Source organism: Fukomys damarensis, unplaced genomic scaffold, assembly GCF_012274545.1.
Source record: "Fukomys damarensis isolate Sample0158 unplaced genomic scaffold, DMR_v1.0_HiC HiC_scaffold_32, whole genome shotgun sequence".
NCBI lineage: Eukaryota > Metazoa > Chordata > Mammalia > Rodentia > Bathyergidae > Fukomys > Fukomys damarensis.
In genome coordinates, this window is record NW_022900944.1 from 12,530,629 (window position 1) to 12,555,555 (window position 24,927).

General features: G+C 35.0%; 1 protein-coding gene across 1 annotated transcript in view; it reads right to left on the minus strand.

The window, feature by feature from the left end:
* The window catches only part of Fto (FTO alpha-ketoglutarate dependent dioxygenase), a 391,986-nt gene that overhangs the window by 273,369 nt on the left and 93,690 nt on the right, over positions 1-24,927 (minus strand). Inside the window, exon 3 of the mRNA XM_010629684.3 lies at positions 14,731-14,808. Coding sequence (XP_010627986.1) covers positions 14,731-14,808 — 78 coding nt within the window. The remainder of the gene's footprint in view (positions 1-14,730; positions 14,809-24,927) is intronic.

Genomic DNA, 24,927 nt, shown 5'->3' on the forward strand with positions numbered 1-24,927 from the left:
CACACACACACACACACACACACACACAACTTGCTACTCTGTTTAATACACAAAGATGCGAGACTACATAAGATACATTTAGCACAGGTAAATTACAACCCTAACAATCTAGACAATTCACATAACCATATGAATATTACATACAAATACTTTGATATTTAAAGGAGCACAATAAAAAGAAAATAATAATAATGACATAGGACATTTTTTTAAACTTTTTTTTTGGTACTAAGGATCGAACTCAGGACCTTGTGCTTGTGAAGCAGGTATGGTAACACTGAGCTAAATCTCCAGTCCTAAAAACATTTTTTTCACTGATCTCTCATATCCCTTTCCCCTCTAACCACATCTGATTCTTTTCCCACAGACCTCCAAGGCACAGCATTTCAGTGTTCGCCCTGCAAGGCAAGCTCTTTTCCCAGCTCCACACCTGACTGGTCCTTCCCAGTCCCCAAGTCTCTTTTACAAAATGTCACTTTCTCAACAAAACCTTCTCTGAAGTACCACTGCCAAACAGGTTTCCCTCCATTATCATCCATCACACACTTTATTTTCTATTATAGTACTTACCATTTAATAACTATGTATTTATGTGAACTATTATTTAATAATTTGTCCTGCTTGACCACAAGCTTCTAGAAGAAAGTGGCAGTAATTTTAATCCCCATTTTACCGCACGTACTTGGCTTACTGTAAGTGACCAAAAGACTTAAGAGGGCCAGGGATTTAGCTCAGGGGTGCTACTGCCTGCCTTACAAGCACAAGGTCCTGAGTTCAATCCCCCATATCTAAATAAATAAATACATACACGAATAATTTTTAAAAACTTACGAATAAAAGAGTATCACAGCTATTTGGGAAGCTGAGTCAGGGAGGATCATTTGAACCAACAAATTCAAGAACAGCCAGGGCAACACAGTATGACCCCATCTCCCAAAAATAAAGAATGAAAAGCTTACAGATAGAAAGCAGATTAGTGGATGCCTGGGCTGCAGACAGGAAAGAAGACTGAGTACAAAAAGATGTGAAGGGTCTTTTTGAAGTGCTGGAAATGTTCTAAAACCACATTAGGGGGGGGAAGAGGATGAAAACAGAATTTAAGATGCACTATGTACATGTACCAATTCTCCATGAGGAAATGAATCATTATGTACTGCAAACACATAGTAATAATTAACGATTTTAAAATTTGAAAAACCACTATAATGATGGCTGCACAGCTATACATTGAACTGTGATTTCAAGAGGTCTATTTTACAGCATATAAATTATACAGTTTATTAATAAACCTTTTAAAAGAAAGGTTGAAAGATGTGAATATATAAAATTTTAATTTTTGTGTAAAATAAATCATAATCAAAATTGAAAAGCAAACACTAACTAGTATAAAGTATTTGTAACCTATATGGCAAAAATGGGCTTACTATTCTTAATAGTAAGCCATTACAAACTTAAATTATATATAAAAAACCATACATATACACATATAAGTATGTACTCAATGGAAAAATTCACAAGTATATTTAACAAAGAAGTCTCTTAAAATATAAGAAAAAATACTAAAGTTAGAAAAAATATAAATTAAGATAATTTACATTAAATTATACTTAATTATTGACTATCAAATGTGCAAAAAAAGAATATTCCATAGAAGTAATTTGCATTATTGGTGAGAGCAAAATTAAGTGTTCTGATAGTGTATAATTAGGAATATAAAATATCACTACCTGACTTAAGGCCAATTGGGCATGATTTCACATTCAGAAGCTGAATATATATGTATCTTTTCATCCATTTATTCTACTTCTAAGAGTCTACCATAAAGAAGTAATTAAACATATACAGAGTTATGACTTCAAATAATTTTATTTGTAATAATTAAAACTGAAAAGCAGCAAATGTTCAAAAGAGGATTATAAGGAACAATGGTATATCTATATAAAGAATCACTAAAGTAACAAATTTTAGGATTTTATACTGTTTTATGAAAAGTAAAAGCAAAAAACTATGGTTAGATATGAAATTAGTAACAAGGTAATTAGACAAGAGGATTGTGGTTTCATAAAAGGAAAAAGAAATGTGTATATGTAAATACAGCAAAAAAACTTGGAGGAAATGTGGTCAAAAGTTGTAATTATCTCTGAGCAGTGTACCTGGACATACTTTTAATATTCTTTTTCATATCTATGTCATTTTCAAATTTTCCAAAATAAACTTAAGCAGAAAAATCAAGAAAAGGATGTTGCACTCTAAAATTCTTTTTTTTTGTTTTTTTTTGAGACAGGGTCTCACTATGTAATTGAGACTGAGACTGACCTGGAACTCACTATGTAGCCCAGGCTAGTCTCATACTCACAGCGATCCTCCTGCCTCCCAAGTGCTGGGATTATAGGCGTGCACCACCATGCCTGGTTACAATTCTTAATCATCATGACATTTCTTATATTTATCAGGAAATTCTTTTTGATGCTCCTGAATTATCAAAAATTCTCAAGAGAACTACTATATGAAGGTGATGTTCAAAGCTCTTGGAAATTTTATCACAATGAAAATAATAATTGATTAATTCTGCCATATCTCAAAGAAAATGGGAGAGAAAGCCCCCACCCTAAATGCCCTCTTTTATTATTTATAGTGATGAAAATAGTACCAGACATAAAAGTGTTATGGAGCATTTTTTTCTTTTAAAGAAAACAAGAAGTAACTTTGAAGAAGAATTACACATTAAGTAACTTAGTATTAGTTCATTCTTTCAAATAAGTTCACTTTCCAGTTCGGAGAGGTACATGTAGAATTTCAGATATCACAAAATTATTTGGAAGAGCTGTTGGCAGATTTTCAAATATCTCATGTTGTTTTTTTTTAACTTAATCATAATAAAGTTTTCCAGAGAGTATACAATCATGAAATTATATTAATAGTTGAACAGGGTCTGGTCATATGCTATATTTCTTGAGATCTACAAATGATTCTATGGCAGAAATTTTGATTATATAGTTAATAATAATTGGAAAAATAAATTAGATATAAAGTGTCAACATGCCAAGCCCTAATCAATGGCTGAAAAATGCAGAACACTAAGCTTTCTACAGGTTAGGCTTAATTTTCTTTCTGCTATTTTAAACCATTACACAAAAACTCTACATTTCCCTTTCATGTACGGATACTTCTAAAAGACATTTATCATGCAAGAGAAGTCAGATATGGTGCTAAATTAGTAACATACTAGTTCATAGGAGTCTCAGTTATATGAAGCCCAGTAGAACTTCACCTTTGGAAAAGTGAAATAAAATTTACAATCTCTAAATGACTTGATAAATGCCCTTCATTTAAAAATGTTATAATACTCTGATTTCAGTGGAGTACATTTTGCTGGTAACACTTTATATTTTGCACTCTTGTAAAACCAACTTGTATACCATCACAGCATTTTCTATTTTTGTTGTTGTTGTTGTAAAATGATTACATTTGACAGTCACAACAAGACTACAAAGCTAACCACTTACTTAGCATAATCTCTGCCTGCCAGATAATAAGTAGCCCAGAGGAGGAACATTTCTGAAGTCACTGCTTAGGATAGCTGTAGCAACCAAGTTCAAAAAATGATGTCTATGCTTCATGGTGACAAAAAGATGTTTGTGCATTTATGCATTCACTAGTATAAGTACATTGCTATGGAAACAGGGAATAATCTAAGAAGGAAAATTTGGAAAATCTTCATTTATTTAGTATATATTTATCAAGCACATACTGTTTGCAAAGAACTAAGAGCCAGGAATACAGAAAATACCTACTCCCTGAGAGCTTATATTCTAGTACAAAGAGCTTGACATGAATAAATAAGTAAAACACATAACATTTTAGATGGCAGCAAGTGTTATGGAAAAAAAATTAAGCCAAACAAGTAAAATAGGGATTGCTGGGGTGAATACTATATTGCATTTTCATAGGGGGCTCAAGGAAGGCCTCTGATAAGACAACATGGGTCAGAAGAACGTAAGAAGGAGGACATAAGTTGAGTAGGAACCTGAGGGAAAAAGAGTTTCAGGCAGAGGGAAGACTCAGTGCAAAGGCCTTAGGGTAGGAATATGTTTGGCTTATTCTAAGAAGAGTAGGAATGCCAGAATGGGAAGAGCACAGTGGGGGTAGTAAAAGCAAGAAAAGGTTAGAAAGGAGAGAAGAAGCCAGGAGCCAGAGTATACAGTGATTTTTCAGTGAATGCATGGTCCTAGCCTTTAGGCTTTTACTCTGAATAAGACTGGAAGCTATTTATAGAAAGGTGCTTACCAGCTGATGTTTTTAAAAGACCACTCTAGATATTATAATAAAATAGACTAGACAAAGGGAAGGTGGGAGAAGTTAGAAGGCAACTGCAATAGAGATCATCATAGTTTGGGCCACAGAATAAACAGAAGAGGTGATGACAAGTAGGCAGATTTTTTATTATATTTTGAAAGTAGTCAGGTTTTTAATATATTGTAGAACAAATGGGATTTGTGATACATTTGTAGAATATGTAGTATTTAAGTACCAGTAAGTAGATGCCATCTCAGGCAATGGGTAGGTAGACATTAGGCCAGGGAAGTAATTGGGGTCATATAGTCAATGGCTTATAGGATGGATATGCTGGAGAGTGTGAACTTCGTCTTAGAGACGAGAGACTCGGCAAAATTGACAACATAAAGAGGTGTATTTTATATATATTTATAGGAGCAGAGTTCTGATGGCATTGAGAGGGCATAAAAAACATCAAGAGAATTAAAACTAAGTGGAAAGTAAGTAAGGGTCTGAAACTCAATGGTACCAATGAGGCTGGGGAAAAAAAAAACAATTTGAGAGATTCTGAAGAAGTAAAATTGTCACAACTCAATGACTGATGAAGGGATAGAAGCACTGGACAGAAGGCGAGAAAACAAGGTTCATTATCTGAAGAATGGGATAAGGAAGAACATACTAAAGAAGAGAATGAGAGAAAGGCATCAGGTGACATGGATTCTTACTAAAATGTAAATTACATCCTGTCATACTTGTGCTCTCATTCCTCTCCTGTCACATCTCACTTGGGAAAACAGTCAACATTCTTGCAACAGACTGCAAGTTCTAGTATAACCAGTCCTTTGTCTGTCCGATCTCATCTCCTACTCTTCCCATCTCTCTCACTCATCTCCAGATATGAGGTTATGTCTGCCTCAGGGGCTTTTCACTTCAAACATATTTCTGAGGCTTTGCTCTTCCAGAACATTCTACACTACGTGTCTACATGGTGTGCTCCTAGATTTCTATGAGACACAGGCACTCCTGTACTGTCCACCCATAGGAGATAAGCTCAAAAAAACTTGTCATTTTCCACAGTTTCATTCATAAAACTTTAACCTGGTGCCAAGTGCAGAACCTAAATACATTTATTTAATTAGCCAAGTAATTAATGTGGATCCTATTGTTTTAGATATACCTGAAAGACTTTCAGGTAGAGCTACCCAGTAGGCAGTAAGGATTGGAGCACCAGAGGTCACAAGAAAAAACAGGATGGAGACAGAGCTTGGGGTCATGGGGATAAGGGCACAGCAATCTTAGAAGGATCTGGAGTACAAGGAAAGCATGAAGCAATAAAATATTAAGAGCCCAGGCCCATGAGCTATCTAGTGTGGCCTCAATCCTGTGCCTGATACTTCTTGCATAAATTTCTTGCATAGATTTTTAAAGCCCTCTATGCCTTAGTTTACTCATCACCCAATCAACGGATTATGATAACATTTAAACGAGCTAATTCACTTAGAACAGTGCCAAAAACCACAGCAGAAAGCACACAATAAATGAAAGCAAGGGAAACAGTGAGCAGAGCCTCATTTTCATATTGCAGCCACCAGAGTTACTCTTCTAACAATGTCACTGCTCATCTCCTGTGCTCCATGGCAACCTAATGGACAGAGTTCTCCGTTTTTCTGTATCAACTTCTTGTTGTTGTTTTCCTTTTCCTTTTCTTTGCTCTATGGTCTTATTAAAAGAAACTGCAAAACTTCCCTGCAAGTACTCTGAATGGGAACATGGTACAATATACGGGGAAAAGTACCGTAGAGCAGAAAGTGCACAGGACTTTAGAGTCCAAAAATCCTGAGCTTTCTCTTTTCAATTTTTATTTTTTTATTCATACATGTTTGCAGTCCATAATAATTACATTCCTTGTGGAAAGCTGGCACAGGTAAATAACCCACCTTAATTCTTTTTACATCTCCTTCTTATCCCCTCTTTACCTGCACTCTCCATTTCTTGGTCCTCTTTCATTTTATAAAAGATCTATCCCTCTTTTTCTATTTTTATATTTTGTTCTTTATATTAAGGTTTTTCATATAAGAGAAAACATGTGATCTTTAAGTCTGGTGTATTTCACTTAACGTTATGGTTGAAGAATGCATTCATTTTTCTAGAAATGACTTGAGTTTATTTTTCTTTATGGCAGAGTAGTACTTTATTATGTTTAAATACATTTGTTTTATATATTCATGTTTATAAACATATAGGTCACTTCCAAGATTTATCTATTATGTGTCATGCTGCCATAAATATGAGTATACATGTAACCTTGTATTATGTCTTTTACTCTTTCAGGAACATAGGGGGAAGGGGGAAGCTGGGTCAAATAAAATTTCTACTTTTACTATTCTGCAGAATCCATATGGGTATACTAGTTCACATTCTCATCAACAGTGTGCAAGGGTAACTTCTTCCCCACTACCTTGCCAGCATTTGTTATTATTTAATATTTTGGTGATAGTGATTCTTTCTGGAATAAGATGGTACCTCAGTGTTGTTTTGATTTGCATGTTTCTAATGGTTGGCAATGTTGAACATTTTTTTATGTATTCACTGACACTTTGTACTTCATCTGAAAAGTATCTATTCATTTCAGTAGCCCATCTTATGATTGGAGGTTTAATTTGGGGGTCCAATTTTTTCTTAGTTCATTATATATTCTAGACACTAGTCCTTTGTCCAAGACATAGCTGGCAAAAAAATTTTTGCCATTCTGTAGGTTGTCTCTTCACTCTGTTGGTTGCTGTGAAGAAGTTTTTAAAGTTGATGTATGTTATTTGTTGATTCTTAATGCTATTTCTTGTTAAACTGGGGTTCTGTTCAGAATATTCTTGTCTACAGCTATGTCTTCAAGAGTTTTTTTCTATCTTTATTGAGTTTTTTGGCACAATTTAGGTGTACAATATAGTTACATTCATCATTGGGATCTTGTACCTCTACAAGATTGTCTTGATTCTTATTTTTCCCTATTCTCCAGCCCTCCCTTCACTCCCTCCACCCTTCCCTGTTTACAAAGACACTGTTTCCATGTTTTTCCTTTTCACAAATTTTTCCCTTTTTAATCTTTCCCCTGCCCCTCCCATTTCCTCTACTCTTTTAGACCTTTCCTTCCTATTACACAATATCAATTATACATTTTGATCCTTATGCACACTTTTAGGTTTTCACATCAGAGAAACTGTTCGGTAATTATATGTGTGACTTAGGAATTTCACTTAAGAGTATGGCCTCAATGTGCATTCACTTAACTATAAATATCTTTAGTTTCTCATTCTTTATGATTATGACTCCATTTTATTAAAAAAAAAAAACAACTTTATCCAATCTCAAGTTGATGGGCAACTGGACTGTTTCCAAATTTTAACTATTAGAAACTGTGCCACTATTAACATGGGTGAGCATCGCTGTATGATTCTATTAAATCTTTTGGGAAGATACATATTCTAGATAGTATACCTTTGTCTGAGGAATGGGATGGTAAAAAATGTTTCCCACATTGTGGGTTTTCTCTTAGCTCTGCTTGTGATTTCTCTGGCAGTGCAGAAACTTTTTAAAAAAATGAGATCCCAATTGTTGATTCTTTGTGCTAGTTCCTGTGCTACCAAGAATTTGTTCATCTTTTCCTCTGCCGATATCTTCTACCTAACTTATCTTCCAGCAAGTTTAGCGTTTCTGTTTTAATGTTTGTATTTTTAATCCACTTAGATTCTAGTTTAGTACATGGTGAAAGATACGGGTCTAGTTTTAATCTTTGACAAGGTGAAATCCAGTTTTCCAAAACCATTTATTAAAGAGGCTCCTTTGTCAAAGATGAGGTAGCTGAGTATGTCAGGAGTGGTTTCTGCATCTTCTAATCTATTCCACTGATCCTTAAGTCTGTTTCTTTGAAATGCTGCTTTTTATCACAGTAGCTTTGTACTATAGTTTCAAGTTGGGGATTGTGATGCCCCTGACATGTCTCTGTTGCCTAGAATTGCTTTTGCTATTCTAGGTCTCTAATGATTCCAAGTGAATTGATGGATTGTTTTCTCTACTTCTGTGAAATATACTGTTAGAATTTCAATAGGGATTGCATTAAATCTGTATAGCAGTTTTGGAAGTATGGCCATTTTCACTATATTGATTCTTCCTACCCAGGAACAAGAGACGTCGTTTCATTTTCTTATAACCTCTTTAATCTCTTTTTGCAGAGTGTTGTAGTTCTCAATATAGAGCTTTTTTTGTTTACTTTGTTAGATTCCTAGATATTTCAATTTTTTGTGCTATTGTGAAAGGGATTGTTTCCCTAATTTCACTCTCAGTGAGTCTGTAATTTGTGTACAAGAAGGTTATTGATTTTTGAGTATTTACCTTGTATCCAGCTACTTTACTGAGTCTGTCAATTAAGTCTAGATGTCTTTTGGAAGAGCTTTTTGGGTCTTCTATGTAGAGTAGCACGTCACAGCAAATATTAACAATTTACCTCTTACCTTTCCTATCTTTATTGCTTTAATTTCTTTCTTATGTCTAATTGCTGTGGTTAATGTTTCCAAAACTATTTTAAACAGGAGTGGTGAGAGTGGACATCCTTTTCTTGTTCCTGATTCTAGCATGAAGTTTTCATTTTTTGACTATTGAGTAAGATGTTGGCTGTTGGCTTTTCACAGTTAGCCTTTACTAAGTTGAGATTAAGACCATCTATTCCAATTTTTTGTAAGGTTTTTATCATAAAGGGGTGTTGAATTTTGTTGAATGCTTTTTCTGCATATGAGATGATCATATGGTTTTTGTCCTTGACTCTATTTATAGTGTATTACATTTATTGATTTATGTATATTGAACAATCCTTGCATCCCTGGGATAAATCAAACTTGGTCAGGGTGTACAATCTTCTTGATGACCCTCTGTATTCTGTTTGCCAGTATCTTATTGAGGATTTTTGGATCTATGTTAATTAGGAAGATTGCCCTGTAGTTCTCTTTTTTGGTTGGGTCTTTCCCTAGTTTTGGAATCAAAGTAAAACATGTTTCCAGGAATGAATTTAGAAGCATTGCTTCCTTTCAATTTCAAAGAAAAGTTTAAAGAGTAGTGGCAGTAGTTCTTCTCTAAATGTCGTAGAATTCAGCAGTGAAGCCATCAGGGCCTGGGCTTTTGTTTGATGGTAAATTTTTAATTACATTTTCAATTTCACTGATTGTAATTAGGGCGTTTAGAATTTTTATATCTTCTTCATTCAACTTTTGTAATTCATATGTATCTAGAAATCTGTCCATTTCTTCTGGGTTTTCCATTTTATTAGAGTATAGGTTCTTGAAGTAAGTATTGATGATCCCCTGGATTTCTGTTAGATCTGTTGTTACTTCACCATTTTCATTCCTAATTGCATGAATTTGAGCCTTTTCTTTCCTTTTCCCGATAAGGTTAGCTAGGGGTTTATCAATTTTATTTATTCTTTTGAAAAACTAACTTTTTTTTTAAGAGTAGGAAAAATTTATTGAGGGAAAGAAAGCTTCTGTCTAAGAGAGACAGAAGGACTGGAAAGTGGGTGAGACAGGTACAAAGTGGAACAAAACTATAAGACCCAATGGAAAATCACAAGGTGGGCATGAGGTAGGGCAAAACCATAAGATTACAACCAATAAGATTGCCAACCAATAAGATTACAAGTACACTCACCCACGTAATATTGATTAAATGGGGGTCAAATCGGGGAGCAAGTCTCTCAGTAAGCATACAAGGATTTTTCAGTCAGGGATAATTCCTGGAAAGGTTGTGTTAAGCCCTTGGCCCCCAACCCAGGTGATTGTTACCTATTTAGCATATGAATTACTGCTATTTATTCCTAGGGTTGGCACAAAGGTATAGTAGTTTCTCTGCTTTTACAATTCTGGCCTTCAGTGAATGTATCTTGATTGTCCTTCATGTTGGCTCCTTGCTGTGTTGGCTCCTTGAGGGCAGCCCTGTCTAACTGCCTACAAGATATCTAATTAACTTACCTATCAGCAATTTTCCCCCCTCTGAAGAAGTATCCCTAACTGCTGTGAGGGGACAAAAGGCGAAGACAGTTCTGGCTACTTCCAGCTGAAGAGGGTCTTAGTTGTGATCAGCAGTTAGTTACTCTACAGAGGGTCTATCTAAAGGCCTTCAGTAGGCATTTGGCATTGTCATCTTGGTAACTGCGTAGCTTTTAATTCTACAGGAGACAAAGTCAAAGAAACAGTTAAGAATGCATGGGCCAAATTATAAGGTTAGCATGTTGGATTCTGAAGTCCCCTGAAAAACCAACTCTTTGATTCATTGATTTTTTTTTTTAAGCATTCTTTTAGTCTTCATTGCATTGATTTCTGCTCTGATCTTTGTAATTTCTTCCCTTTTATGAGCTTTGGGATTCTCTTGCTCTTCTTTTTCTAGGAGCTTAAGAATCACCATTAGGTTGTCAATTTGAGCTCTTGTTTTCCTAGTGTAGGCATTCACTGCTATGAATTTCCCATGTAAAACTGCTCTCATTGTATCCCATAGATTCCTGTATGTTGTACTGGCATTGTCATTAAATTGTAAAAACTGTCTAATTTCTTCTTTAATTTCTGCTATGACCCATTGGTTGTTCAGGAGAGTGTTATTCAATTTCCAAGTGTTTGTGAAGTTCTTATGGTTTCTTAGGCTATTGATCTCCAGTTTAATTACACTATGATCTGATACTATACATGGATAACTTCAGTTCCTTTGCATTTACTTAAACATGTTCTATGAGCTAGCATGTGGTCTATTTTGGAAAATGACCCATTTGCAGCCAAAAAGAATGTATATTCTGATTTTGTGGGGTACAACATTCTGTAGATGTCTATGAAGTCCATTTGTTCAAAAGCTTGGTTCAGTTCCAGTATTTTGTTGTTTTTTGTCTGGATGATCTGTCTATTTATGGCAATGGGGTATTGAGGTTCCCCCCTTAAAACTATATTAGTGCTTCTTTGGTGTTTCATATCCCTTAATATTTGTTTTGTATAGTTGGGGGCATTAGTGCTTGGTGCATATGTATTTATGATTGTCATCTCTTCCTCTGCGATTGTTCCCTTTACAAGGATGTAGTGACCGTCTTTGTCTCTCTTAATTCGTTTTCATTTGAAATTCACTTTGTCTGCAAATAAGATAGCTGTCCCTGCTTTTTTCCGGGTTTCTGTCGCATGAAGAACTGCTTTCTATCCTTTTACTTTCAGTCAATGAGTTTCTTTTTCAAGTAGGTATGTTTCTTGTATATAGCATATTATTGGATTTTGCTTCTTAATCCATTCTGCCAGTCTATTTCTTTTGATTGGTGAATTGAGGCCACTGACATTAACAGTTATAACTGACACGTAGTGACTTATCACTGACATGTTATTTTCCTGTTGTTGGTTCTTTTTTATTTTTCTCCCTCTCCCTTTAAATTCTTGCCTATTGCATTTGCTGTGTTGGGCCTCATGGAGTTGTGACCTTCATTGTCTTTCTAGGCTACTTTTAAAAATTGTTTGGAGTGCTGATTTGGTAATCATGGAGTTTCTCATGTGTTTTTTGTCATGAAAATATCTTACATCTCCATCAATTTTGAAAGATAGTTTTGCAGGATACATCAACCTAGGTTGGAGGTTGTTTTCTCTTAAGGCTTGAAATACCTCACTCCAGGCTCTCCTTGACTTAAGGGTTTGTGTTGAAAAGTCTGTTATGCTTCTGATGAGCTTTCTTTTTCGTGTAATTTGTTTCTTTTCTCTGTTTGTAGTATTTTGTACTTCTGTTGGGTTTCTGGGATCTTGATTATTATATAAGTATAGATTTCATTTTATTATAACTAGTTGGGAGCCCTATATGCCTTCCTTATTTGTATGTCAAGCTCTTTTGCTGTTTGGGAAGTTTCCTATCAATTCTATGAACAGTCTTTTATGTCATTTGTGCTTTCTCCTGTTTTTTCACGGACTCCTATTAATCTTATATTATTCTTCTTTGCATCATCTAGGAGCTGTTGGATTAATTTCTCATGGTCCCTTACTATTTTTAAGAGTTCTCTTTTCATGGTCACTGACTGCCATCCTATCTTCTATATTTGATATTCTGTCTTCAAATTGGGTTAGTCTGCTATGTATACTTTTGACAGAGTTTTTAATCTCCTGGATATCACTTTGAATCTGTCACAATTTTCTCCACCTAGCTTTAAGGCTTATGGGTTTTTGAGGCATCCTTACCACACCAGAGGTCCCTCTGTCTGTTCCCCCTAGACTTTGGTTATCCAAACCAAGGCATGTCCTTTGTTCCTGTTGGCAGACAGGAAACACAATCTGCCCTCTGGTTTCTGCTGGATGTGGACCATGTGGTGGGGGTGCAGGTAGACTACTGGACTTAATGTTAATGGTCACTGGGTCCGGTTGTTTCCTCTGTCCCTAGGCACTGTCCTTGTCCAGGATAAAGTGAGTTGGTGGGAGACAGGGGACTGCTTTTCTGGAGTGGTACTGCTTGTTTGTGTTGGGGTAGGTTCACTACATATCCAGAGTGGGCCTGTGCCTATGAGTACAGAAGGCTTTCGTAAGACATCTAGATATAATCCATAACACCTGAAATCATGACTTGAGTGGATTCCCTCTGCCATGATGCTTCTGCCTTGGTGCCAATCCACCATAAACTGAAACCTCTGACTCTATGAGCTGACTCCTTTAAGTTTCAGGTGTCATACATTTTATCAAAATAGAAAGCTGACCAATACAAAGTATAACAAAGGGAGTACGGACAATTCTGGGCCACCAAGATGTCAGGGATGCTTTCTATAAGAGATGATGTGTGGGCTGTTATTAAAAGGAAGCACTGAAGTTCAGCAAGGAATGACACACTTTGTCAGAGGATGCAGCACCAAGGCCTTAAAGATGAAACTACATAACTTCTTTGAGGTAGTGCAAAAAATTCTACAAAAAGGTAGAAGAGCAGGAGAGATGAGGCTGGAAATATAAAGGTTAAGTAATAAGCATCCACTGTGGATGTGAAACAAGGGCCTGACATACTCAGAGTCACATCCTGGTCAGAAAATACAGTGGGCCCTTGAATTATGAACTTGATTGGTTCCTGAGGGCTGGTTGTAACTCAATTATCTGTTAGTCAGCTGAGATCTGTATGTTTACCTGGCACACTACAGATAACAAGAGGCAGACAAATCTTCCATTAACCTAATTAACCCCAGTTGTTCATATGTCAAGGCGGTCGTAATTTGAGGGTCCACTGTACAATGGCTGGAAGGTCTGAGAGGGGCAGAGAGGAAAACTAGAGTGATCTATAAGGGGACAGAAGAGGTAAAAGATAATGAAAATCTAATGTGAATAGGTATAAGATGCCATATCTTAGAAATGATAATAACTATAAGTCAAGACACCTAGATTCTAGATGAGTAAACTCCTTTCTTATCTTCCTTTCTTGTTTCCTCAAGGTCTGTTATGTATAAGCAGGTGCCATAGATGTGATATGGTCCTGTTCCTATATGTTAACAGCATTTAGTCTAATAGGAAAAGATAAGTGAAAATGTATTAGTTTTTGCTAGCCTAGCATGCCAATTGTTATTTAACTCACTAGCTTCTTGTAAGACGCCAGAAGCTAAAGACCACACATTCAGTGAGCTGTCAGTGCTTCTATGCTCAGGATGAACCCACACAAAGAAAAGCCAAACTGAGAAAAAGAAAAAAAAAAGTGATCAGGTGACAGTTTTTGAGAGGATGGATAGATTTAGCCATGTACTACCAGATTTCTAAGTGAAGCCACACTTTTTATTTTTGCCACAAAGAATTTGATTTGCATTGCTGTCACCTATAATGGGAAGAGTGCTAACAAATTCAAGGACAGAGACACAGAATCCTACAATTGCTATACAATGTGATAGTACAATAGAGTTATTGAGAAAATATAAGTAACACAGAGGAGAGTGCAAGTTAATTCAACTTGTAGGTAAGGTAGGTTGGGGAGATCTTTACAAAGGAGGCAACGCTTACCTGAACTCTTAGGAGAATTAGCCACCCAACAATAGGATAGGGAAGAAAGTTATTTTATGCATTAAGAAAAGCATGAGCAGAGACAAGGAAGCAGGAAAAACCATGCTATGTTTGGGAGAAATTAAAACAGTACACTGTGGGCCGGGGATTTAGCTCAGTGGTGCTGGCACCTGCCTTCAAGCATAAGGACCTGAGTTCGATCCCCAGTACCAAAAAATTAAAAAATAAAAATAAAACAGTGTACTGTGTTAAAGCACTAATAAGTTCACAGAGAAAGTAGACTGTGAAGGAATTTATACACTTGGTATGGACCAGCAGTCACTTGGTGATCAATTCAGACCATCTCACCTCTTCTTTAACCTCACTGAACCAGTAGATTTACAGGTAAAAGCAAGGAAATCAGAAGACATCGCTCCAAAATAACAAAAATATTAAAATGCCTTACCTGCTGATAGAATTCATCATTTTTGGGGGTCAGATAAGGAAGCCATGTATCTTCAAGTGCCTCAAGAAGCCTCAGTTTCTGTTTAAAGATAATAATAATATATGTGCTGGATATAAAAGGACCCAAAATGTAAGATAATATATCTTATTTTTCCAAAAACAGAACACAAAAATGCATGCTGAACTTGAATGTATAAACTTTTAACAATCGAAATTGGTCAAACACCAATTATAAAATGTATTAATTAAATTATACACATTTTAGATTGCACACTGTATAAAGCATTACTTTTATTCTCACTCCCATTTCATAAACCAGTACAACTCATTCTTCATATACATATTTGTTATCAGGGTCTTTTTCATTGCTGGGGTTACTTTTTGAGTCCTCCAATACAGTTTTCCAGAACAATCATCCTGTCTGTATAATCTGCTTCAGATACAGTACTTTTCATCCCTACCATGATGCTATCGTTGAAAATACCAAACTAAGCCACAAGTATCTATTTGTATAATCTCAGAATATTTAGAATATTTATTCATCCTGTAAACATTTTATCATGCCCACTTACAGTAACTCTTTTTTAAAGTGACCTTTCATCTCTATAAGAATTTCTAAGCCTGTGTTAGACCTGCCTATTTACTTCCTCTCTTTTTCAGTTTTATGAAGTATACTTGTTAAGCATCCATAGCCAGCAGAAAACTTCCTCAGACAGTGCTTTCCTGTTCAAACAAGTTAACTGAGAAAGCCACATATTATAAGGCAGCTTATAAGGAATCAAATATATATAAAGTCACTCTCTTCTTCTGAGGGATTTTTTTTAAATGATACCTGATCTCATACTCAAGTATATATATGGAGTCTCTGTGTATGTGCATGGTATATATGTCTGTATATTGAGGTAAATGTGGTTAGACATATACACACTAATTACTTGTAACCAAAACAAAATGGCAGAAACAGCTAGTTTTCAAATAAAACTAGCCAAATAGTACATTATCAAGGTTATTCTTAGCCAGTAAGGTATTATTCTAAGAATTACAAAGCTGCATACCATGCTCTGGGCCAGTGCAGCCCCACCTGATGGAGTACAGCTTGGTAAACACTAATTGCCATCTCAGCCTCCCTCACGCCTGTAGCCACTGTCTTTATGCAATACACAATCTCTCAACCAAGACCAGAGCCCTGTCCTCTTTCACCACAAATGCACCATAATCACCAGAACAAACCATTTTGGTTCTGTAAAATTCAAATTCTTTCTGTTAAACTCTGAACACTTTTCCCTTACTAAGGACTTCTAAAATGAACATAGCACAAACCATAGTCCGGATAATTGGTTAATTTGTTTATCTGCTTTCAGTATTAACCCTTTTGGGTAGCATAAAAAGAATTAAGGATATTTCCACGCATACACTGGACTTGCACATTTATGCATGCCACTGCTAAGTTAATCATAAGCTTATACTTTTTATCTTTAGTAAATTTTTTGATACATATTAGGTATATAATACAGTTACATTCATCACTGGGATCTTGTACCTATACATGATTTATCAGGTTCTTATTTTTCCCCATTCCCCAGCCCTCCCCTCAGCCCCTCCACTCTTCCCTGTTTACAAAGACTTGTTTCCATGGTTTTCCTTTTCGCACTGCGGGGGAGGGGTAACTGGGGATTGAACCCAGGTCCTTGCTCTTGCAAGGCAGGCCACTGAACCACTGAGCTAAATCCCCAGCCCTCCTTTTCACATTTTTTTTCTTTTCCCTTTTTATCTTTCCCCTACCCCTACCACTTCCTCTACTCTTTTAGACTTTTCTCCCTGTTACACAATATCTATTATACATTTTAATCCTTATTTACACTTCTACTTTTTCATATCAGAGAAACTATTCGGTATTTACACATTTGTGACTTATTAATTTCACTTAAGAGTATAGGCTCAATGTGCATCCACTTAGCTATAAATCTCTCTAGTTTCTTGTTCTTTATGGCTGAGTAATATTCAGCTTTTACTTCGAGCTCAGAAAAGCCTGTATTTTCTTATGTACCTTTTGCCAGTTCTTAGAAACTTTTATAAATACTAAGTGCTAGAATATTTATAAATGTCACCCAAAAATGTAAGCCTTGAATAATTCAAAGACTATAAATACCATCTTAAAATCTCTTCATAAGAATCCATCAATAAAGCTACTTTATGTATAAGGAGGAGCACAGAGGTATAGACTCCCAAAAGAAATTACTTTCTCCATCTAAATCAGATCGAACACCAAAAGATCTGTCCCATAAATCAACAAGTGTCGATGGAGGCTAAAATTTTATAATTAATGTTTTATCTAAACTATTGTGAAATCAACCACTTCTCAGTTCAAATGAGGTTCAGAGAATCAGAGAAGTATAAGACATTGTAACTTAGAAAGATGTATCAAAAGAAAAAAATTCTACAAAAGTATTCCCACCATAGAGCAAGGGGAATATAAATGGCTTTCCTCCACTAGGAATTATCATGCTGTGATCATCCTTATATCTACATGACAAGGGAGAATGGGGATCAGTAAATCACTCAATTTAAGGCCACACAGATAAAACCTTCTCTGTATTGTTATTCACTACGTGCAATTTCACCATTTAACTGACAAGATCAATTACAAATAACAATATTGACAAACTTAAAAAGAAGTCTGGATCATATACACAAGGTGAAATCAATCAGAAACCAATGTCAACTCACATTGGTAATTCATGAACATCAAAATTTAAAATTGGGATTGCTTTATAAAATTAAATATGGCTTTTTAAAAAAAGCAAGTCACTGTAAGATTAAATGAAATGAGTCCTCTCACAATTTGCTATGGAAAGTATAAAACAGTATAAGCACCCAGGAAAGCAACTCACAATTCCTTTCAAAATTCAAAAGCTTTTACTTTTTGACCCAGAATCATGCTTCTGAGGATTTATCCTACAGATATACTTGTAGCATGGTTCAGATGAATGTACAAGGTTAAGCATTACATCATTTGTAGAATAAAGCTTGGAAATAAAAAAGAACACTAAGTTGAACACTTTAAAAGGGTGAATTTTGTGGTATGTGCATCATCTCAATAAAGCGCAAAGGTTAAAAAGAATGAACTATTCATCCACAGAGAATAGTGAAATAAATGAAGGTTCATTCGCATTACGAAATACAATGCAACAGTAAACAAGAATGAAACAAAAATCTCCCTGTTCATAAAATAAAAATCTCTCCCGGAGTTACTGGGAAGTTAAAAAAAAAAAATCTGCTTGTATTCACATAAAAAAATTGGATATGTGACAAACTATTAAAGCGCAGCTGTTAAAATTAGAGGCAGGAAATGATTAGAAGGGGGGATCGGAGAGCAACCACTTCAAAATACTCTATTTTTTAAATTTTCAAACAATGTAAACATATTAACTATTCAACATTTTATCTATTACAAATATATTACCTATTAATTCTTTACATAGAATACAAAAATGAAAAGGTTATGATTTTTTTTTGCTCTATTTTAAAAAGTACATACTTTCATCCATGTACAATAAAGTACTTATTCGGGAAACCATCACAGACTAACATACTAAAGACTGAAGAGAGAAGAAAGCAGTTCTGACAAGTCCTTTGAGTCAAATGCCAACCAACAAATAAACACGCACAGCATTAAAATGTACTCTGTGCTGAAGGTGGAAGGGCTCACACTTGATTGTCAGATCTTGCTAACCGCTGCTCCTCAGCCTGATGTACAGATAAATCCACACAGCTGGGCCCTGCAGCACACTGCTCTGCCCACATGCTTCTTTTCTGCCACACTCGTGTCAAATGCATCAAGCTGCTCACAAATGCCACGCAGAAAGTCAAAGCGAATTCAAAGCCTCAGCTTTCCCACCTGGCAGGAGGGGGATATGGAGACCTTTCCATGTGGACCACTGCCCACTCATTTCCAGAGCTCTAACCAGTAAACAGGACATGAGAGATTACATAAAATACAGTGCGACTCAAAACCATAAAGGTTTGACATCAGATGACAAACACTTCAGGCCTAACCCTCTGAGAAATTTCAATGAGAAAAAGTGGAAGTATATCTGAGCTTGTATATCTTGCCAAACAAGATACGGTTTGAGAGTCTTACAGTAATTATTTTGAAAGTTTAACTGGATTACGACTCATAATCAGGGTGTAGCTCACGTATACATGAAGTGTAATCTTGTTCCACTCTTGAGTCTTGAACCTTTTTACACAATGCTGCTAACAATTCTTATTCTTTCTCCATTTTTCATTCTCCACATAAGCTTTTAAATGCATCATATTCTGTCAAGTTCAATAAAAATCTAATTTTGTTATCTGAGTCTTTTCAAAATATAATCACAAATAAAGGCAAGTGAATGTTCACTGTGAACATAAAAATGTGATCTTGTGAAAGTTTCAAGCATCTGGTGAGACTGACCTAGTCCTTAAGTGGGGCATAAGTGGATAAGGAAGACACCTCCAAATTAACACTAGAAAGATCAGTAAGAAGTAGCTGAGCCTAAATAAGTATAGGTGAATATTTTATACATAATATAATGAATATTTACTTCAAATAAAAAATCTTTCAAGTATCTCAACCATTTCAATAAGCTTAGCATTTCCTGTCCTACTCTCCATAAAAGTATAGCATAATCAAACAGGATGTGAAGGTAAGAGTGAACTGTTGAGTACAGACTCTATTACTCCTAAGTGTGGTGCCATACCTGAAACAATGTCTCTCAATGTCAGTTTCCAAATTTGTAAAAAAAAAAAAAAAAAAGTTTCATATGATTTTTGTGAAGAGATAGAATTTATCATATATATGGATGTACTTTGAAAAATATGGACTATGCAGGTATTAAGCAAATGGCATTCAAAGTGGAGGGTTCTGTATAACAAAGCAAACACCAAAGAGTCAAACTCAAAGAGTTCCAAAGACAGTTCTGCCAGTTTAGTTACAAAACTGGCATTAGTTTCTTAGTTCTCTATGAAATGCAAAGGAAGCAACACATAAAGATCTAAAAGGAGAAGGGGAAGTGGGAAGAGTAGAGGAAAGGAAAGAAGGGAAAAGAAAAAATATGAGAAAAGGAAAAACTGGAAACAAAGTCTTTCTAAATAGGGAAGGGTGGAAGGGGTGAAGGGAGGGCAGGAGTATAGGGAAAAAATAAGAACCGAGATCTGTCATGTAAAGGTACAAGATCCCAATGATGAATGTAACTGTTCTGTATACCTAAAAAGTACCAGTAAACTCAATGAAAAAAAAAAAAGATCTAAGAAGAGCGCCTAATACATAAAAGCACTCAAACGTTTGCCACTAATTAGTGACTGTAGTTTTAATTGCTAGTCATAAATTATCTATAAAGCAATTTACATGAAGCCCATATAATTATACTTTAGACCATAGATCAATACTACTTGACAAATCCAGATATTAACTGCCTGAGCTACAAGAAAAAGTTACATTCTTCTTACAAGTTTAGATAGATGGTATAATACATATATATACATATATATAATACATGTATTGCCTCAATTAACTGCACTCTAGTGATTATCTAAATTTGAATATAAAAAAACTAAAGCTTTAGAACAGATGAAGAAATGAAGGGCCATCCTGAGCTAGCAAGAGATTACACCACTGGTACTGAGAGAATCACAACTTATACATCATCTCCCACGTACTGTATTGCACATAGTCATTCCCACTATACATCATACTATCCCTATGACAAGAGAAATTACCTGTCAAAAACGGCTTGATTTTTAGCTTTACAAGAATATATGACAATAAATTTTTAGAAGTTTAAATTCAATGGTACTTTTAAACTTCTAGAGTTAAAGGCCAGGGATTTAGCTCAGTGGTCCTGCCACTTGCCTCGAAAGCACAAGGACCCGAGTTCAATCCCTGGTACAAAAAACAAAAAAAACAAAAACTTTTAAAGTCAAAACTTACAGCTATTGCTCTTGGACACTCAAAAGTCCTGGCTGCTTTGATAGCTACACACTGCTTCCAAGAGGGATCTCCTGTATATTATTAAGCATGTCTCCTATTTCCAATAATAGGAGCCTACACTACCAAACATCCACCCAAAATACAAAACCTCATAATTCATACATCAAGATTTAGAAGGATTTGACCTAAATTAGCCCTAGACTAATGTTCTGTTTTGTTCTTTCCTAACAAAGATGAAAAGCAGACCGGAAAGGATCAAATTGCTTCTAAGTAACTTAAATGAATTACTTAACAAAGGCTGAGAAGATGTAAGAGCACAAAATCTGTGACTCAAATATTAATAGTCACAATGTTTATCATCAAATCAAAAGTATGAGGCATAAAAATGTAAGAGAAGAATATAAGGCAGAAAATATGATCAGAAAAATCAAATTGAAATGGGCTCAAAAAAAGGCACAGATGACAGTTAGTAGATCAGTCCATTAAAACAATGATTATAACTACACTTCATAAATTCATAAAGTTGGAGAAAAATTGGGCATGGTAAGTAAAGAAACAGAAGAAATAAAATTAAGTCAAGTTTCTAGAGAAAAAATCACACTGTCTGAGATGGGCAATAACACTAGATAAGATTCAAAGTATATTTGTTATCATGGAAAAAAATAAATCCAAAAACATGCTAAGGAAAATTATGCAAATGAAATACAGAAAGGACCAGCGAAATGTGGAATGACTTTAATACATGTAACTATCGTCACCAAAGAACGGGAGACATTATAAGAGAAAGAAAAAACACTGGCCAAATATTTTCCCAATTTGATAAAAATCTACTGATCCAGAGAGTCAATGAATCCCAAGCACAAAAACCATAAGGAAATAACACAAAAGTACATGAATATGAAATTACTTAAAGCCAATGAAAAATACAAAATTTTTAAAGCATACAGAGAAAAAGATACACTGTTTACACAGGAACAAATCATAAGAATAATACCTAAATATTTTCTGGAAAGAACATTTGACAGAAAATGGTTGATAAATGCCATATCTTTGAAAAACAATGGAGCAACAAACACTTCAGATATAAAAAAGTAGAAAGAGTTCAACACCAAAAAACCATCACTGCAAGATATGATTAAAAAAAAAATCACAGCAAAAAAAAAATCACGGCAAGATATGATATCAGGCAGCAAGAGACACTAGGTAAAATCTGAATCTACATTTAAAAAATAAAGAGTATGAGAAAAAGTAACCAGATGAAAAAAAGACTGTACTCTTCATTATTTAAAATTTTATAAAAGGAAATTGACTATTGACAATTTAAAACAAAAGAAAAATAGTACCCTGTGGAATTTATAACATATCTAGAAGAAAAATATGACAATAATAGCACAAAGATCAAAGAGAAAGAGAAGTATATTGTAAGATTCTGATATATGAAATACAATAGAAGACTATTATGATAAAGTTGTAGAAATTCTAACACAACCATAAAATCATTAAGAGTAATAAGTAATAACCATACTGTTACTTTTTCTAGTGCTGCTTTGTGCTGAGAGAACATTTTAGTTTACTGCACTTGACTTGTAAAAGACTTTGATTCTTTGTAATTTTAGGGATAAATTAGGTGGTTCATTTAAAGAACTTTCAATGTTGCTTTTACATCACATTAAAATATAACTTCTTTCAGGAAGGTAATAGAGCACTGATTCATAGTAAAAATCTTGTTTTTAGCTTTGACTTTTTTGTGGCTGTTTTTTAAATTGTAAATTACTGGTAACATCATTTCTATAGAATGTTTTAAATTATGTACCTTCTATGAGATAGTTAAATTTTTTATTTTATAAATCAATGTAAATGGATGAAACTATAAAGCACATTAAGTTGTCTTCTCACATTAGTAAGAGTAGCATACAGTGGGAATTTTTGCTGATAATTACAGGTATCTCAATGAATGAACTAAAACAAAGTTCACTTAACTGGTATAATCTATTTTGTATAAAACAAAAGAATTTCTCTTGCTCCTGGTCCTAGAAGTTCATGAACCTTAAGATGTGAACTAAACTTTTTGTTTTTATAATAAAATGATTTTTTAAGTATAAATATTAGAATTGATTAAAGTTAGATCCCAGCTTAATTTGTATGTGCTGGAACAAGGTACTGGTAAAGCAGTCTTTTGTAGAAATGGCATTGTAAAGGGGAGCTATAAGTTTTTTTTAGTTTTCTGCTAATAATTTCTCAATTTATTGAATATATTTATTACAAGGTGTTTCTCATACAAAAATATGTTAATTTCAACACAAGAAAGCTGTGGTTTCATATATTTATTGAAAAAATGTAACTTTGTTTTTCCCTCTGTTTTTCCCCCCTCTTCCTTCAAAATTTCAAAGTATAGCTTTGTAATGAAGCACACTTGACATCAGAAGGAGCAGCAGGCAGACATGGCAGCATGGAGAGACACCAGGGAGGGTACTGACTATGCATGCGAAGAAAGGGGCAGATGAGGCAGAGCTCTCTGGAGGGCACTTTATGTTCTTGTCAAGACCCTTTTTAGAGGCCAGGGATTTAGAGCTCAGGGGTTCCACTGCAAGTCCAAGGTCCCAAGTTTGATCCCTGGTATCAAAAAAAGTACCCTTTTTAATTATTGCCTTTGTCAGTGGTGCTGGTTTTGAAAACTTCTCCTAGCATTGTTTCTTTCATAGATAAAGCTGATTGGACTCTGGGTCATTTTCAGCGTGACACTGAGGAAAGAAAATAACAGCAATTGTCCCATAAAAAATCTGAATCATTACTGGTTACTGCTGATTTTACCTAAGAAAAAAATATGTAAGTATATTTTATCAACTAGACTGTCTTCTAAATCCTTTATTGTAAATGGCTACTACTTATGGGCAACTTTGAAGTTATTTCTCTAGTGCTAAATAGACATTTCAGCTGTTTGATCCCTCATATGAGGATGCATTATAAAAAAAAGAGTTATAAGAATAAGCCAATAAAGAAAATAAAGCGGAATTGCAAAGTAAATTTTTAAAGGAAAGAAATCAAGAGAAAAAAAGAGCAAACAACAGACATCAAAATAATAGAATACAATCCAATCATAAAAATGTATACATATAATACAACACCAAACAATAACAAAAGCCACATTTATTCCAAATATATAAAGAACCCTTGGCACAACTGACCCATATCTGGGTCTCAATACATTTACAAGAGTAGAGTTTATATTTATTTTAATTAAGCCCCCCAAAATAAAAGACCCAATCAAAAAAATAGGCAACCAAAATGAAGAGACACTTCTCAGAAGTACAAATGGCAAATAAATACATGAAAAAAAGTTCAACACCATTGGCCATTAGTGAAATGGGAATTAATAGAACACAGACACCATCTTACTACAGAAAGAAAGGCTATCATCAAGAAATCAAATAACAAATGCTTGTGAGGTAGGGGGGGGGTCCTTCTACACTGTTGGTGAGAATATATACTACTACAGTCACTATGGAAATCTATTCATCTGTGCTCTCACTTTTCCTCCAACATGGTTCTGCAGTCCCCTCCACCAGGATCCCTATACCACCACAAAGGACCAAGCCTGGAGTGATGTCTGATGTAGCACCACATTCTCTCCCCTTCAATCTACAACTTGATGAAGTTTCTACTCTGCATCTATCTTCTTCTTTCTTTTTCTTTCTTTCTTTATTTTACTTTCTATTTTTTTGGTATCTGGGATCGAACTCCAGACCTTGCACTTTTGAGGCAGGCGGCAAAACCACTAAACTAAATCCCCGGCCCCATCTATCTTTTCTTGCTCCTTGATACCTCTGCCCCATATAAACAGTAGCTGTCCTGTGGGGGGTTCTTTTGGTCTCCTTTTATGAAAACTGCAGTTTCACTCCAGGCCCTCCCTTCAAGGAGTGAGCCTAGGTCTGGGACCATCTCAAGTGGTAAATGCTGAATCTCTATTATCCTATCAGAGCTAAATTCAATTTTCTGTTTCCACAGAGACTTTGTCCAGCTATAACTTTTTCTCTTTTCTTTTATTCTTTTAACACGTTTATCTGACATTGCTCATATTTGGAGCAGAGGACACACACAGACCACATCAATTTGACAAGAATGCACAGAATTCTTTAGGATAAACATTTTTAGAGATTCACTAGGTCATAAGTCATGCTTTTTTTTTTATGGTTCTGGCCTACATTGTGAGTGAAACCGCCCTCCAGA